Source organism: Mus caroli, chromosome 9 (genome assembly GCF_900094665.2).
Source record: "Mus caroli chromosome 9, CAROLI_EIJ_v1.1, whole genome shotgun sequence".
Lineage (NCBI taxonomy): Eukaryota > Metazoa > Chordata > Mammalia > Rodentia > Muridae > Mus > Mus caroli.
Window position 1 is genome coordinate 111,430,182 of NC_034578.1, and position 16,391 is coordinate 111,446,572.

General features: G+C 45.4%; 1 protein-coding gene across 1 annotated transcript in view; it reads left to right on the plus strand.

The window, feature by feature from the left end:
- Gadl1 (glutamate decarboxylase like 1) overlaps nt 1-16,391 on the plus strand; it is a 167,839-nt gene that overhangs the window by 85,315 nt on the left and 66,133 nt on the right. The window contains exon 12 of the mRNA XM_029481848.1: nt 13,818-14,017. Within this exon, the coding sequence (XP_029337708.1) occupies nt 13,818-14,017 (200 nt within the window). The remainder of the gene's footprint in view (nt 1-13,817; nt 14,018-16,391) is intronic.

Sequence of the window (16,391 nt, forward strand, 5' to 3'; positions counted from 1 at the left end):
ATGCTTTCGTGTGAACTCCTGGGAGTGAGTTTTTCTGTAGGGACAAAGTTTCTTTATCTCAGCCCTGCTATAGCTTCAGGCACTCGGGTCTGTGCCACCTAGAATTCAGAGCTTTTATCATAATTATTTAGAGTAATAATGGCCAGAAATGGGTGGCAGGGCAAATGAGGTCATAGAACAAGCTCTCCACCAGCAGGCTCACAAGGCTCAGGGGTGGTGTTTAGAGATCACTGGGGTCTGGTTATGGTGTCTGGTTACTGTCAGCTCACCTTGTCTTCCCAGAGGAGGTCTGGGGCATCAGCGGGCATGAGGAGTGTGTTGGTGTCGGAAATAGAGCTGGGGTAGGAAAGTAGATCGTCCGTGGTGCTGAGACAGAAGTTCCTTGATTTCAGACAAGTACAGGACGCAAAAATCATGGGACCTCTTAGAGAGTGATGCCATCAATGACTTAGACCTCGGATCTGGCACTGAAGACTGTGAGTTTGCTCTGCTGGAAGATGGCGGTACAGTGTGCGTCACACGTGGAAGGCTCTGGACACGCTGTGCACAGTCTGCTTCCTTTCTCACAGGCAAACTGAGAACCAGACATTGTTCTTTGCCCGAGTCCCGTGTTTCCTCTCACATAACATGGCTCAAGGAAGCAATGAGACTGAGATCCCAAACCTGACCAGTGAGCCTGGGAAGAGCTCCATTGGCACATGCCTGCCCGGCAGGTGGGAAGCCCGTACAGCGGTTATGGTCTGGCACACCTTTAATCTTGATCTCAGAAGGTCAAGGCAGAAGGGTCAGACATTCAGTGTCATCCTTGATCCCATGGCGTTCAAAGGCAGCTGCAGCTCCATAGACCCTACCTGAGATAAGCAAGCAACAGAGTTAGGCTCCCTCCTCAGCCAGCCATTGAATCCCACAGCCTATGTGTTCCCAAATGGAGATGGCAGGGAGATTCCAAATAATAAACCAACCTTATTTCCCAGCCTACACTGTGGATCTGAGAGCAACAATGTGCGGAAGTAGAAAATGTCAGCCAATGTCTCTACTGACTCTGCCATGTCCAATGTTCTCTTGGCTGCACATGGCCACTCTCGGATTCCTCTGACCTCAGCTGACTCCTCAGGCCTTTGCCTGTAGTCTCACCTCAGCAGGCCTTTCCTCCTCCAGATTGTACAGAAGTTCTACAGGCAGCTAGGGTGCCCTAGGACTGGTGGCATGGTGTTCTAAACACTCTGTCTCTTGTCCCTTTCAGGACACTTTGAGTTTGTAGACAAGGGTTCTGTTATTTGGTTTAAAAATGGTAAGTCTCATAACTCGAGAGCAGTTGGGCCAGAGGGTCCTAGGAGCCACCTGGTCCTCTGGCTTGAAACCCATGAGAACACTCTGTGCCCCCTTTCTTATTTCTCCCGATTGTCTTCTCCCCTCCTCTTCCTTCCCCTCTTCCTCTTCCTCCTCTTCCTCCTCCTCCTTTCCCTCTTTTCCACCTCCCCTCCATCTCTACCCCCCCTTGCTCTTTGTCAGTAATAAGCTTCCAGTCTGAGACTCAAAGCCCTTTCAACCACACTATTTCTTCACAGGACCATTACAAATGGCAAAATACAACTTCAGCAGAAAGCAGAAAGCAAAACCAGACTTAGTTTCATTAGACAATAAGTGTATTTCTTCTTGGAGTGCAGCGAGATCAATGGAAATTAGAAATGATGTTCCCATTTGGTTCTAAGCCATCAAATTCACTCCCTAAGGAAATTATGTGGTATCTCTCAACCCAAAGAGGGAACCAAACCATGATTTTTATCGTCAGAATTTGAGGACCTTTCTTAGACGCAGCACAGTCACTGTGTGGGAAAGAGTCAGAACTTCCCTTAATGAATGTGAAGGACAATTTCTTTTTTAAGCAAATTCTCATTATATTTATTTGTATGTTGGGTGGCATTACTGTGTGTCTGTGTGTGTGTAGAGGTCAAAGTACAACGTAAAGTGGTAAGTTCCCTCCTTCTACCATGAAGGTTCCAAGGGTTGAACTTATGTCATCGTGCTCAGAGGGAAGTGACTTAATCCAATGAGCCATGTGCCCTCTCCTCCCCTTCTCCATTTCCCCAACTCCCCCTCCCTATCTCTCTCTCCCCGCTCATTTCTTTTTACAGTATTTCACTTGGACCCAAGGGCTTTGAACAGGCACATCAACTGCTCTACAGCTGAGCCACACCCTCTTTTATTCGTTAAAAACAATTGAGTTTGATTTCATGTTGGTGTTTAGCTTTTTTGACAGGAACCCTAAAAAAATCCTGGCCCTTGAGTTACCTCTGTCTAGTGGATAGCCAAGAGCATTTATTTGAATATGGTGCATGGCTGCCTGCCATGTTGTCATCTTTGTGACAAGAACCAAAGAGGCCTTGAGTAGCCTGTGCTGGCAGCACCTGCTTCTCTCCCCTCACTGAACTGAGGAGAGAGCTTTGCCTGATCACTTGCATTTCAGTTTGAGCCAGGAAGTTCTGGGATTAAAAAATTTCTCAGCTGGGCTCAGCCTGTACATCTGGGAGCCCAGAAAAGTCTATGCTTGGGCAGCCAGGACCTGCCAGACCTGAATAGGTCATTGGGTCTTTCAGAACCAACCACAGGTGGAGGTGCTGGGTTTTGAAAAAACAGCTCTACCCTTATGTGAGACCTGAGTAGGCTGCACATTACTGGGCCTACAGGGAGTGTGAATGCTATGTGCTCAGCCCGAGTCCAGGGGTGAGTCCTATGTGAACTACGTGAACACTCATATTTTTTTCTGTGTGAACAAATGTCCACTCAAAGGTCCCTTCAGCACATTCTTGTATTTTATCCTAAGACTATGGAAAGAAAATGCTTTCTGTTTTCTACTTGACAGTTTTGACTCTAGCCAGATTTTACTATAAAGTCTCTGCTTAATTTTATTTGTTTGTTTGTTTGTTGGCAGGGTCTGTTATAGCCCAGGCTGGCCTGGAATGCCCAGATAGGTGAGGAAGATCTTGAATTTGAGATCCTCCTGCCCCCATTTCACAGGTACTGGATTTACAGCACCACTATAAATCTATTTAGAGCACCACTGTACCTGGTGGTTAATGTGGGACAGGGGTTCAAACCCACATCTCCAGCCTCCAGGGTTCATTTTACAGTGATTTCCCAGGCCAGTTCTAAGCAAGAACTCTCATGGCTACACTGATACCAACAGTTTCCAGGGAAGAACAAGAAAATCGCATTTCAGAAATTGCCTTCCTACCTCGAATTTTTCACTTTCATAAAATCAATCTCTTGCCTCTCCTGCAGGCCTCAGAGGCCAGACCTCCAGAGGATGCTCGGCGTCCAGGAAATGTAGGCCAGAGGCCTTGCTGGGGAAAGTGTAAAATTCTCTGTGAGGAAGAGCCCTGCCCTTGTTAGCGGCATTCGGATAAGCTGGAGACACCAGCTGATTTCATTTGATACCTTGCTCTCCGTGTGGAATCTTCCAGCATCGATGCCAAGTAGCATACTTGTTTCCCGTCAGCACTGTCCGATTTGAAAGAGAGCATCTCCCAAAGCGCCCGTCCACGTATTTTAGACAGACGCAATTAATCCATCTAGATGGAAGAAAGATGTCTGATGTTAATAAGTTTTTGTTTCCAGGCATTCATTTAAACATGCCACAAATAATCAAAACATTCCCAGGAGGTGGGCTGCAGCACACTGTCATTATCCTCAATTACACATCAGTGAAACCGTGGTAGGATGAAGCCGCAGGATCTAGCCGACAGTGACGCCATTAATATCCGGGGTTCAAAGCACCAAATGAATGCAGGGCATTCCTGCTGTGCATGGGTAGCTTGTGAGCTGGGGTTACCGCGTGCAGCAAGAAACCAGAGCACCGGCTCCCCTTCCAGGGCTCCTTCCATGCGCCGTTCACACGCAGCCACTACCCCACCTTGACTGTATTTTTCCATCACATCCTTCAACCTCCTCTCTCATCTCACCCGACTTCTCGCTTTTCTCCCCCTTTTCCTTCTCTTACCCCCAAATCCTACCATGTTATAAGCTTCCTTGTGTCCCAGGCACAGGTGTAGGGCAGACTGTAATGGTTAAATTTCATTGTCAATTTGACTGAATTTGGAACCACCAAGGAGGCAAACCTCTGTGTATATCTGTGAGGTCATTTCCAGAGAGATTTAACTGAGGAGGAAGGCCCCTCCTGCCCCACGCTTGAGTATGAGCAGTACCATGGGTGGGAATCCCAGACTATACAAAAAGGGGAAACAGGCAGAAGCTAGCTAAACCCTTGCATGTATCTCTCTCTCTCTCTCTCTGATCCCTAACTATGGATGCAGTGTCCTCAGAGTTCCAATGCTTCTATGTCCATGCCTTCCCAGATGTGATGGACTGAGTCTCTTCAAACCACGAGCCCACTAAACCTTTTCCGTCCTTCAGCTGCTGTGCCAGCACAGGCCAGGGGGAATCACAGAATGTCAGGGATGGAAACCAGCAGGACTGGGGAGGCTCAGAGTTCCTGTCTGCAGAGTTGACTGGGTGAAGTTAGTCCTGTCTGTTCTGACACACTTCTAGCTGCTCAGCACAGGAGACTGTTCTGCGCATCATGGCAAGTCACAACAACAGCAAATCTGAATACTGGCTTTATTTGTGTCACCTCTGAGGTACAACCCGTAGATCTGTGCCTTTTGTATCTTGGAAGTTGTCTTCCTCCTGAGGAAGATTCCAGCAAGCTCCATATTCTGTCTGTCTGAGGATGCTGTTCTTCACGTGTATGTGTGCATGCATATATGTTAACACAAATAATACAAAAAAAGCCACGTAATAACCCTAGTTTCATGTTCTTATGAGGACTCAGCCTGTCAGCTGACTCTAGACTCAACACAAACGTGACATCATGCTGATTGAAGGTTTTAGGATGATATTTAATTTTATTTTACTTTTTCATTTTTCCATTGTGCACACATGTCCATGTGTGCTCGTGCGTGTGAGCCTGTGTGTGCTTGTGTCTGTGAGTGTGTGTGTGCTTTTGTGTATGAGCATGTGTGTGTGTGTGCTGGTATGCGTGAGCATGTTTGTGTGAGCTTGCATGTGTGCTTGTGTGTGTGAGCACGTGCTTGTGAGTTCACATGCATGTGTGTGCTCGTAGAAACTTAAGAATGATATCAGGAATTATCCTCAATCGTTCTCTCACATCATCAATGAGGCACGATCTCACAGTCAAACTGATTAGCTTGGTTTTACTAGTCAGCTTATTCTGGGATCCCCTTCTGAGGTTAGCAGTAGTAGTAATAATAATGATAATAATAACAATTAACAATAACATGATTTTTTTGTAGAATTTTTTGCTATGGAATAAGATTTTATTTACTGGTATCTGTAAATACAGAATGGAGAATTTTAATGTTGCTGGAGGCTAAGCCCCATTGTACCAATTGGCCTTGAGTGATAGAGTCAATTACCAGAGACAGCAGCTTGTCTTATTTTTCTTTTCATGAAAGGAAGAAAATAGGATGGAACAGAAAACCCCAGTCTGCATTCACTGCACAGTAAAGTGCATTATTCTATGAACCATATGTTTAACTTGTCTGTAGGGCAGGTACTGTGTCCTTCTGTAATTAAAAATAATTTCTTGTGGTAGATGGTCAGAACTTGAAAAAGCACCATTTTAGATTGTCATTATCAGAGACAGACACTCAGGGGGAACTGAAAAATATCCCTCTGCTCTGAGAGAAGCCCAATGGGGCTATTTTTAAACGCTAGTCAGGTGGCAGCAGGACAGCCGGGTGACCCCTGCACTATCAAATGCCTCCCTATTTGTAGAAGCACTTACACAGCCTCCAAGAGACGGAGTCTAACTTTCCTGTCTCCTGTAGGCAGTGTCATGGTTTCAAATTATTAAATTGCATTTCTTAAAAATATCTTTCTAGCTCAGCCTCTTCATTCTCTAGTCGGCTCATGCCAACCCCTAGATAGGAGGGCTTAAGGGAAATACTGTGCTTCAGGAGAAAATGTAGAAGTTCACCCTGTGCTCTGTCAAAACTCTGAAAAGCCCTGTGGGAAAACTTAGCACGACTTCCTGTAAGAAAGGGTAGGGTGGGCTTCCTAAGCACCCGGCAGTCTTTAATGGTGGATGCTTTCTGCAGACATCAGACTGATTCAGCACCTGGGATGTCTGATCATCTGCTGGCAACACTCAGACCTCTAACAGGAAAGTCTGGAAGCTGTGCCTTCCCTTCTCCCCCACTCCCATCACTGTTCCTCCCCCCTTCTTCCCTCCCTTACTCTCCCCTCATTTCTTTCTTCTTCTTTCCTCTCTCCTCCTGCCCCTCTCTTCTCTTCTCCTCCTCTCCTCTGTTCTCCCTCCCTGTACTCCCCTTCCCTCCCCTCCTCCTTTCCTGGCAAAGAAACCTATGCCCTGAAGGCTGCTGTTTCTGGGAGCCATTTTGCTGTGAGGCTGCTCTAGGATCCTGAGATAAAAGGACCCAGCCAGTCAAAAGAGAAAGAGCATCCCATGGGGGCTGCATTGGATAGACTACAGGACAATCAGGGGGACAATCAGGGGGACCTGCAGAGCTAAGCCCACCACATCCACAAAGCATCTTTCCTGCCCTGGGGCCCAGAGCCGAAGGGATGGTTTTGTTCAGAGCATACTGCAAAAGGGAAACTACTTGCAGTTTCTAAAAGCAACTCAGGTTCTCAAGAGGCTATCAACCTGAAGGCTGAAGGGGAAAGACACAGACAGCATGTTAAACCTTTCTTTCTTTCATAGAATCATGAATTAAACTCTCATACAACATTCCTTCTCAGACCACTAGGAAGTAAATGAATGATGATTTACTTATTAACAAAAGTAAGAGGGTAAAGTCCTATGCTGCCGGACACCTCACGCATGTATACAGGACCCTTGCTGCAACCAGCTTAATCAGGCAAATCCTGAGCCAGGTCTCAGAAGGCTGACAGCACAGGTACATTCTGAGTAGCTGTGACAACAGGAAGAAGGTATGAAAGGAGAGGTTGGGAAGGCGAGGTGACAAGTTCACCCACCTGGGTAACAACCCATAGAGCAGAACGGCAGACTGTTCACCAGCTCTTCCAACATGCATGTACAAGCGCCCTCGACACCATCAAATGTCGATGCCTAGCATCCTCCAGGCAAAGGGAGTGTGCCCTCGAGAACACAAAACCAGAGGGGTTTTACAGATGGCAGCCATGGCCCAGAAATACCTCACAAGGGTGGGAAAGAGATGCATTGATTTCCCCTGATTCTTCCAAACATGATCCAACTGAAGTGCCTCAGGAGGAGAGCTCTGGCTTCTCACAAAGTTCAGTCACTGAGAAACCAGAAGAGCCTTTTGCAAGTTAGATTCCATTCTGGAAGACTTTAACTTTTACTGTAACACAATGAAGGATCTTAGACTAGCAGAAAGAAAAGAATGAGTTAAGTAGACGCCCCTCCTCCCAAATAGACAGATCAAAGAAACGGTGTAAGGAAAATGAAAGATGTCTAACCAAAGGACTCACGGGAAATGGATGCTGACTCTGGGATAGAGGTGAACGTCGAGCAAAGTTCAGACTCTGGGTGAACTAAGGCTCAGAACAGGAGGCCTGGCTGCTTTAAGAGTTGAGGGGGGCTGCTCATAAGTGACCAGATCTTAACCACAGGGTGCGTGAGGTTCATACCCAGGCATCAGTCATTAATACGCATGACACCAGGGAAAGAAATTTCACAGAACTGGGGCAGGGGGATTGCTCTAAAATACAACTCTGTGACTTCTTAGAGGTAAATGGTTTCTATGACCCATTTCTTATCTGTATGAGTTTGTGTGCGAAGGTGCACTTGGGTGGGGTATGCAGTCATGTGTTCATTCATTCATTTTGGGGATGGGGGTCAGGGTTCAATCTTCAGAGTCTACCCCTGTTACTGTTCACCTTGTTTTATTTATTTATTATTTTGCAAAAACAGAGTCATTTCACTGGTTCTACCCACTTGGCAAGACTGGTTGATCAGTAAGCCCCAGGCGGCAAGAGGCATATACATGAAGAGTACTGGCCAAGCTGTGGTCCCGCCTTTCCAGCTCAGACAAGGTCCTTATTGGTTGATTTGGAAGACAGGGCGTGTCTCAATAGGTGAAGATTTCCACTCCAAAGTGTGTCCTTGTAGTCATGGATAATTACCCCTAGGTGGTGGGTGAAGGATGCCTGTCCCTGAGGTTCTCCTTCCCAGAGGACTCAAGAGCCAATGTTTAGGATCATGACTAATCTCTCTTCATTCAGCCAGAGAAAGAGACAGCCATGATGGCAAAGCTGCCCAGGCTTCAGGCGGCTTCTAGAGTTGCTTTGTGGGTCCAAGTGAGGAGCTGATGTTGGTTACCCAAAGCAGCTTCCTAAGAATCTGTCTGCCCAGCTCAGTGTGAACAAAGGCCTCTGAATGACCTGTGCTTCCGTACTGAAACCTTGATGCACCCTTCCTCCCTCCCTTCCTTCCTTCCTTCCTTCCTTCCTTCCTTCCTTCCTTCCTTCCTTCCTTCCTTCCTCCCTCCCTCCCTCCCTCCCTCCTTCCCTCCCTCCCTCCCTCCCTCCCTCCTTCCTTCCTTCCTTCCTTCCTTCCTTCCTTCCTTCCTTCCTTCCTTCCTTCCTTCCTTCCTTCCTTCCTTCCTCCCTCCCTCCCTCCCTCCCTCTCTTCCTCCCTCCCTCCCTCCTTCCCTCCCTCCCTCCCTTTGTCTTTCCCTCCCTTCCTTCCTCCTTCCTTCCTTCCTTCCTCCCTCCCTCCCTCCCTCCCTCTTTCCCTCCCTTCTTTCCTTCCTTCCTCCCTCCCTCTTTCCTCCCTCCTTCCTTCCTTCCTTCCTTCCTTCCTTCCTTCCTTCCTTCCTTCCTCCCTCCATCCCTCCCTCCCTCTTTCCCTCCCTTCCTTCCTCCCTCCCTCCCTCTCTTCCTCCCTCCCTTCCTTCCTCCTTTTCTTCCTTCCTTCTTCCCACCCATTTACCTTTCTCTCTCATCTCTTTGTTCCCTTTCCCTTCTCTCTCTTCCTTTTTTTTCCTGTCATTTCATAAGATACCTCTATTGACTTCTCTTAAAAGCATACTGAATCTCCATTCTTAATAAAAAGTCATCTTTTTGGAGAATTTCTGAGTATTGCATTCATGTCAATTTTATTCTCCCCATCCAGTCCCTTCTGTGTTCCTGTACTGCTACTCAGACTCATGATCTCTTTCTTCATTATTGTCACACACACACACACACACACACACACACACACACACACAGCTACACCCAAAGACACACAGACATACATACTCAGAAACACACAGACAGACACACACAGACATGCACACACACAGACACACACAAACAAAGCACACAGAGACACACACAAAGTACAGAGAGACACACACAGAGGCACACACATACACAAAGATACACACACAGGCATACACACATACATTCTTAGAGTCCATTTAGTGTTGCATGTATAAGTATGTGTTTAGGACTGACTGAAACTAGATAACATTTGGGGGCTCTTTTCTGGAGAAGGCCAATTCTCTCTCTTTCCAAGATGAGACATCTAAAGAGCCACATTACTAAGAAGGTCAGGTATAGATAATCAGTCAGATCTGCTGCTTTCTTTGGAGGAAGATCGTAGGCAACCCTGCTACCAGGCTAAGATTTCCTGTACGACCCTCATTCTATTCTGTCAGTGCCCTTTGTATTTTGTGTTATTTTGACTCTATGGTGGGCAAGTATGTCACTCCACAGGAAAGGTGAGTGAGGACTGTCACACTCTGGATCAGGGTGCTGACAGCCTGCTCTGTGGCTGTCTTTGCAAATAAGAGAGTCAAAGAAAGAGTGAATGACCAACACTGAGAGGGATCAGGCACACCAATGTGCACTTGGGAGAAGTGGGGTACAGCTCTGCTCAGGGATTGAGGGGTGTCCCTGGTGGACACTGGATCGTGAGCCTTTCCCAAGATGCCTGTTTAGAGCACAGAATAAGATTCCTCACCTCTGTTGGGCACATGAGAGAGCCGTGACTCTGTCTGAGCTGACACCTACAGCTGAATCAAAAGCAATCACATTGCCCGATTCCCTCTTCATCTTTCCATATCTGAAACAACGTTTACTGTCTGTGGGAGCCTGAGAGGATCTCCTCACACACCCTCCTGACTGTGGCATCTAAGATCCTTGACCATTCTTCCTTTTCCTTCCACCCATCTCAATAGTTAAACTTCAACTCGTTAATTAACTCTGTTCATTAAGAATTAACACCTAATCCCACCCTTCTCCATTTCCTCTCTCTCAGCCCTGGGCTGATGCGTTCCCATGGAAGAGTCCTGTGTGGCATCTCTAAGGTCTCTAAGGAAAGGGACCTTGCCACGGAACTCTGTGGCCCACTTCTCTGCCTCCTGTCCTAGCACCTGTGGTGTAGTTTGCTTCTCTGCCTCTGGTCCCACGAGAAGCTTTCTAATGACAGTGGTGCTCTGCTTCATTGCCACATCTCCAGAGCCTGGCACAAGTTTCTCTGTGTGTTAACATCCCTGAAATGTTTACTACATAAGTAAATGGAGCCAATTAAGAGGTCTGGTTATTTCTTTTCTTTTTTTAAAATTTTTTAATTTTTAATTAATCTTTTATTTTTACTTTCCAGATTTTTTTAATTGGGTATTTATTTCATTTACATTTCCAATGCTATCCCAAAAGTCCCCCACATGCTCCCCCACCCTTTGACTTTTAAAATATTATTTATTTTTATTCTTGAGTATTTCATATGTGTATACAATGGGACACAATCATGTCTACCCCACTTCATGTTTCTCTCCCAACTCTTTCAACAAACTCCCTTATGTCTCTTTCTACTTCATTTCTCTTTGTGTTTGTGTATGTGTATGTGTGTCCTGCATGTGTATGTAGCACAGGACAGTAGAAGGGTTTGGCTCTCCTAGAGATGAAATTACATGCAGTTGTGAACTGTACAACATAGATGCTAGGTGCTGAACTTGGGTCCTCTGAAAGAGCATGCAGTGCTCTTAACTGCTGAGCCATCTCTCCAGTATCCACCACTTTCCTGATAACCCACTAAGTCCAGTGTGCACTGCTCTGATGTGTGTGGGGGAAGGCTATCTACTGGAAGGTGAAAAAAATCTACCAATGGTACAGAGGAAAAGGAAGACCTATTATTCTCCCTACCCCAGCATCTCTCAAGGGGCAGCCACTTGGTGTTTGTAGGCTTGGAGAACACCTCCCTCATCAGAAATTTGGCTGGATTGATCTTGTGGAGGTAACCACAGCTAGAGTTAGTTCATGGTGTAATAACCATTGAATCTCACGGCTTTCCTCCACATCTGGCTCTTGCTGGATGATGTTTTAGGTTAAAGCCTTGCCTTCTTTGCTGCAGCCTGAATTTTATTCCATACATTCTATCATCAAATATCAGCTCCAGTACCTACGACCACCTGGGGGTTGCATGCCCAGGACCCTGGCATCACTGCCTAAATGGACAAAAAATATATACAATTTTAGAATGAATTAATCGCCATAAAGATGATTACTGGTGTCCAATTGCTAAACAATTTTTTAAAAATTGTTTCCATGTCAGTAACAGTGGCCTGGGAGAGGATTGTTGGTAGGTTTGTTCATCAAGCTAAAATGTTGGTTGCTGAAGAGTAATAAGACAGAAAGTCTGTGCGTGAGATGCAGAGTTTTGACATAAAGCAGTCTGTATGGTCACTGACTGCTGGCAAAGAGACAGCTAAATTGGATGCTTCTCGTGGACGTCAAAGGTTCTTTCGTGATCTGGACAAGGAGAGGATACAACCCACGGGCTGGGCTGAGCTTTGAGGAGGTCCTGAAGTACCCAGGTCCAAGCACTCTCTCCAAGTGTACTTGGGTGTCCACTGTTTAAGCATCAGGATGTGAACGAAGAGGCAAGCCTCAAACCCAAGCTGCCATCATTTGAACTCCACCATCTCAGAGACACAGGATCAAGGGTATTTGAATTTAAATGCCATAATCACACTCAGTGTCTGAATAAATAGTCTGACTTTAGAAAATGTCAACTTCGCTTACAGTTATCAAATGTGCTAGATTAAGCATTGTGACAGAGAGGCAAAGTGAAAGCAGAGCTCCGTTCCCTGCCTATCTCTATTGTGTAATCTATTCTGAGCCCTTTGCAGACAAAAGGACCCGACTCTTGCATTAAATGTTTCTTAGGCATCCTTGAAGATTGGCTCTTGTCTAGATTTGACCAGCAGAAGGTTCAGATAAGAGGTTAGAGGTGGGAAGCCATGTCCGTCTATCTGTGTAGCATTAAAAGGCACAGAAACCAGGCAACAGAAAGTTTTTAAAAATGCAGTAACTGGGGAGATGGCTCAGTGAGTAAGAGCACTTGTTGCACATTGTAAGGACATGAGTTCAAATCCCTACCAACCCTTGTAAAAAGCCAGGTGTGCAGGAAGATACAGAGAGCAAAACCGCAGCATCTTAGTGGTCCCCCACAGAACTCTAGGTTCAGAGAGAGATCCTGTTTCAAGGAAGTAAGGTGGAGAGTGATAGGGAAGGGCACCCAACCTTGCCACTCCATACATCTGCACAGGCGCACATTGTCTTACCTAAGGTTTCTGTTGCTGCGATGAAGCACTATGACCAGAAGCGACTTGTGGATGACAGTGTTTATTTTGCTTATGCTTCCCACATCTCAGCCCAGCATTGAAAGCCAGAGCCGCTGCAGAGGCAACAAGGCATGCTGCTTACTGGCTTGCTACCTCTGGCTTGCTCACCCTCCTTTCTTATAGAACCCAGGGCCACCAATCCAGGGGTAGCCCTACCCACAATGGACTGGGACTTCCCATATCAATTATTAGTTAAGAAGATGCCCTTTAGGCTTGCTTACTACTTTATAGAGACATTTTCTCAGTTGAGGGTCCCTCTCCTCTCAGATGGCTCTATCTTGTGTCAAGTTGACATAAAAATTAGCCAGCACACACATACACAGCACCATCATCCACAGTAAATACTATACTACACTATACTATACTATACTATACTATACTATACTATACTATACTATACTATACTAAAAACAGAGGGATAATGTACAGCAGAGATAAGTGCAGACAAGAGCTTGCACAGGGGACATGATCAGTGGAGAATGGTCAACAGAGGGAAGTGGGGGCTCTCGTAAGGACTCTCAGGGAGTCCTTCTCAGGAAGCATGGCTTCCATTTAAGTAACAGGTGAAGACAGTCGAGTGATGAGAACCAGAGTCAAGTCACCAGACCAAATAAGATCAGGGTGAAACAAACAAAAGAGTAATGGTGGCTTCAGGACGATGAGCCACTGGTGCCGATGCTCTGGGACGATGAACTACTGCTTCAATCTTGTTTCATTCTTCCACTGGATTAGCTCCTCCTGGGTTATTGTCACATCTGGCTGTTCAGTGTGGATATCTGTTGAAAAGAAGGAGATCTAAAAGCTTAGATTTCAAGTTCTGTGAAACCGATCAAGATTTTGTTTTCTCGTAGAGTTGCTTTGAGTGACTTAAAAATTTACTTCTTTTGAGAAACTGAGGCCTTGATATTGTTGATATTGTAGATATGGAGCCTTTGGTCCTCTTAGCTCCTCAAAGGACTTGGTGTCACTAGGAAGGTGGGTCTTGCATTGCCTGATCCTGGGTGAACTTTAGATTTCTACCTTAAAGCACACAGGCTGTATCTAACTGTCAGCAGCCAGAGAGTGGTGTGTGCCTGGGGGCCAGTAGGAAAATGTCAAGCAGGGTTTGTTTCTGCACATATTTGACATGGAGCTTAAAGCGAATGGGCTCAGCCTCTCTCCTTTCTTTCTTTTCTAAAGGATCTTCTTAAGAAGTGCTACTCTGCCAAAGCAACGTATCTGTTCCAGCAGGATAAATTCTATGATGTCAGCTATGACACCGGAGACAAGTCCATTCAGTGTAGCAGGAGGCCTGATGCATTCAAGTTCTGGATGACCTGGAAGGCGCTGGGCACATCAGGACTCGAGGAGAGAGTAAATCGTGCCTTTGCTCTATCTCGGTATGTGCATGTGTGTGTGTGTGTGTGTGTGTGTGTGTGTGTGCGTGCACGCAAGTGTGTGTGCAAGCGTGTGTGCATGTTTGTGTGTGAGAATATGCATCTGTATGTGTGTGTTCATGTATGTGTGTGTGCAAGCATGTGTGTGTGTTTTTGTGTGTGTGAGAATAGGCATCTGTATTTGTGTGTTCATGTGTGTGTATGCAAGCATGTGTGTGTGTTTGGGTGTGTGAGAATATGCATCTGTATGTGTGTGTTCATGTGGGTGTATGTGTGTGTGAGAGTGTGCATGTGTATGTGTGCATAATGTTCATGCATGTATCTGCTTGTGCATGAGTGTGCATGTGTATTGTATATATATATATATATGTATATGTATATGTGCATGCACAAATAAAATGAGCATTGGTAGATTCCATACATACTCTTTACTTATGAGTTCCTTCTTGCACACAATGAGCATTTCCTTCAGGCCTACAATAGCTTAGAAATATGACAGAGAAGTCCTTCTATCCTCCCTTCAAGCGACTGAGGGACACAGCAAGAGCGCAGAATGGAAGGAAATATAATACAAATTTTTGAAAGCCAGACTGGTGGCAAATCTATAACCATAGCATTCAGGAGGCTGAGGCAGCGGAATTTCTGGGAAGTCAAGACCAGGCATGGCTATATGGAAAGATCCTGTCTCATACATACATACATACTGTCTCATACATACATACATACATACATTTAATTATATACTTTAAAAATTAGCCTTCCCAAATCCAGATTTTTTTCTCAAAGAAACAAAACTTCTTCATCCTACATTGAATCAGACAGATACTGAGGGTCCAGAGACCCATAGTTCCCATCTTGGCCTGCTGTGCTTTGCAAGCACAGAAGAAGGACAAACCAACTCAACTTTAATTTTTTACACTCAAGATATGGTTTTACTATATAACCCTGGCTGTCCTGGAATTCACTATGTAGACCATGTTGGCCTCAAATTTACAGATCCACCTGCCTCTGTCTACTGAACGCTGGGATTAAAGGAGTAAACCACCATCAATGGGAGAACAAACCAACTCAAAACACAGCGTAGCTTTAAAGAATGTGTGGACTTCCTTTACCTCTGTTTTACTCCAGCAAAGTAACAATAATGGAAGTTATTTCAAATAGGTTCTTGAAGATTGTATTTCCCTTCCTTTTATGTGGGTGAGTTATTCCCCCACATGTGTGTATATGCACCTTGTGCATGCCGTGGCCACAGAGGACACAGTTCAACCTCAAAGGGCAGGAAGTGGCCTCTACCAGGACAGGTAAGGAGTTGGCATTGGCCCTTTGAGAGGTCAGGAGTCAATAATTCGAGTGATTGTTCTTTAGAGTGTTTTAGGGGGCTGGAGAGGTGGATCTATAAATAAAAGCATTGGCTGTTCTCCCAAAAAACTCAGGTCCATTCCCAACACCCACATGGTAGCTCACAAGGTCAGCAACTCCAGTTTCAGGGGATCTGACACCTTCTAGCCTCTGAAGGAACCAGGCACACATGGTGATAAACAGACATACATGCAGGCAAAACAGCCATGCACAGAAAAGAACACCAAGGAATTAGCGTAGTGCCTGCAAATACTGTCTGATATTGCTGTGGGTGTGCTCAGTGCAACAGACAACTCTTAGCACAGAGAGCAAGAAACGATTTATTTTGTGCCAAACATTGATCATCATTTTGGAACACAGATTAAATTTGCCTCCTAAAACTTATTCTACCATAGGAGTAGTCCATGAAACCTTATTAGGTACAGAACAAGGGCAGTCAGAAAGAAAGAAAGCCAGAAGTCAAGACATTTACCAAATACCTTGTGGGAATTGCAGGAGGGCAGATTATAGAAAAGCAGTGAGAAAGCTCCTTGTAGGTTTTAGAGGCTATCTGATGAGACTCTAGCTTTTGGATTGGTAAAAGGTAGCGGTCTGCTAACTTCTACGTTTTAAAGATTTTTATCTAATAGTCAAAGTGGTGTTGGGTCAGAGGTAGGCAATTATCAATGGCAACATAGCTGTGGGCGATATGGGAGCTTGGCAAAGGAGGGTAATAGAAGAAGAGATACAGGACTCTGGATTCATTTCAGGAATGAATAATTTTTATGTTTTATATGGCCATTTATACGTAGTTTAACCAGCTACTAAAGATAGCTCTGCAAGCAGAATTTAAGCAAATAGTCTTTTGAAGCCCTTTATCTGAATTTCTCCTTCCATACTCCCCTGTCCTTCGGTCTTATTTGCCAGTGAGGACATTCCTCCTTAGAGGTTATCACATGCCTCCAGCTTTCTACAGCCATGTAGCTACATCTCTGGAGGATTTGTGTTTTAGAAAGGAAGTGCAGAGTATCTGGACCCT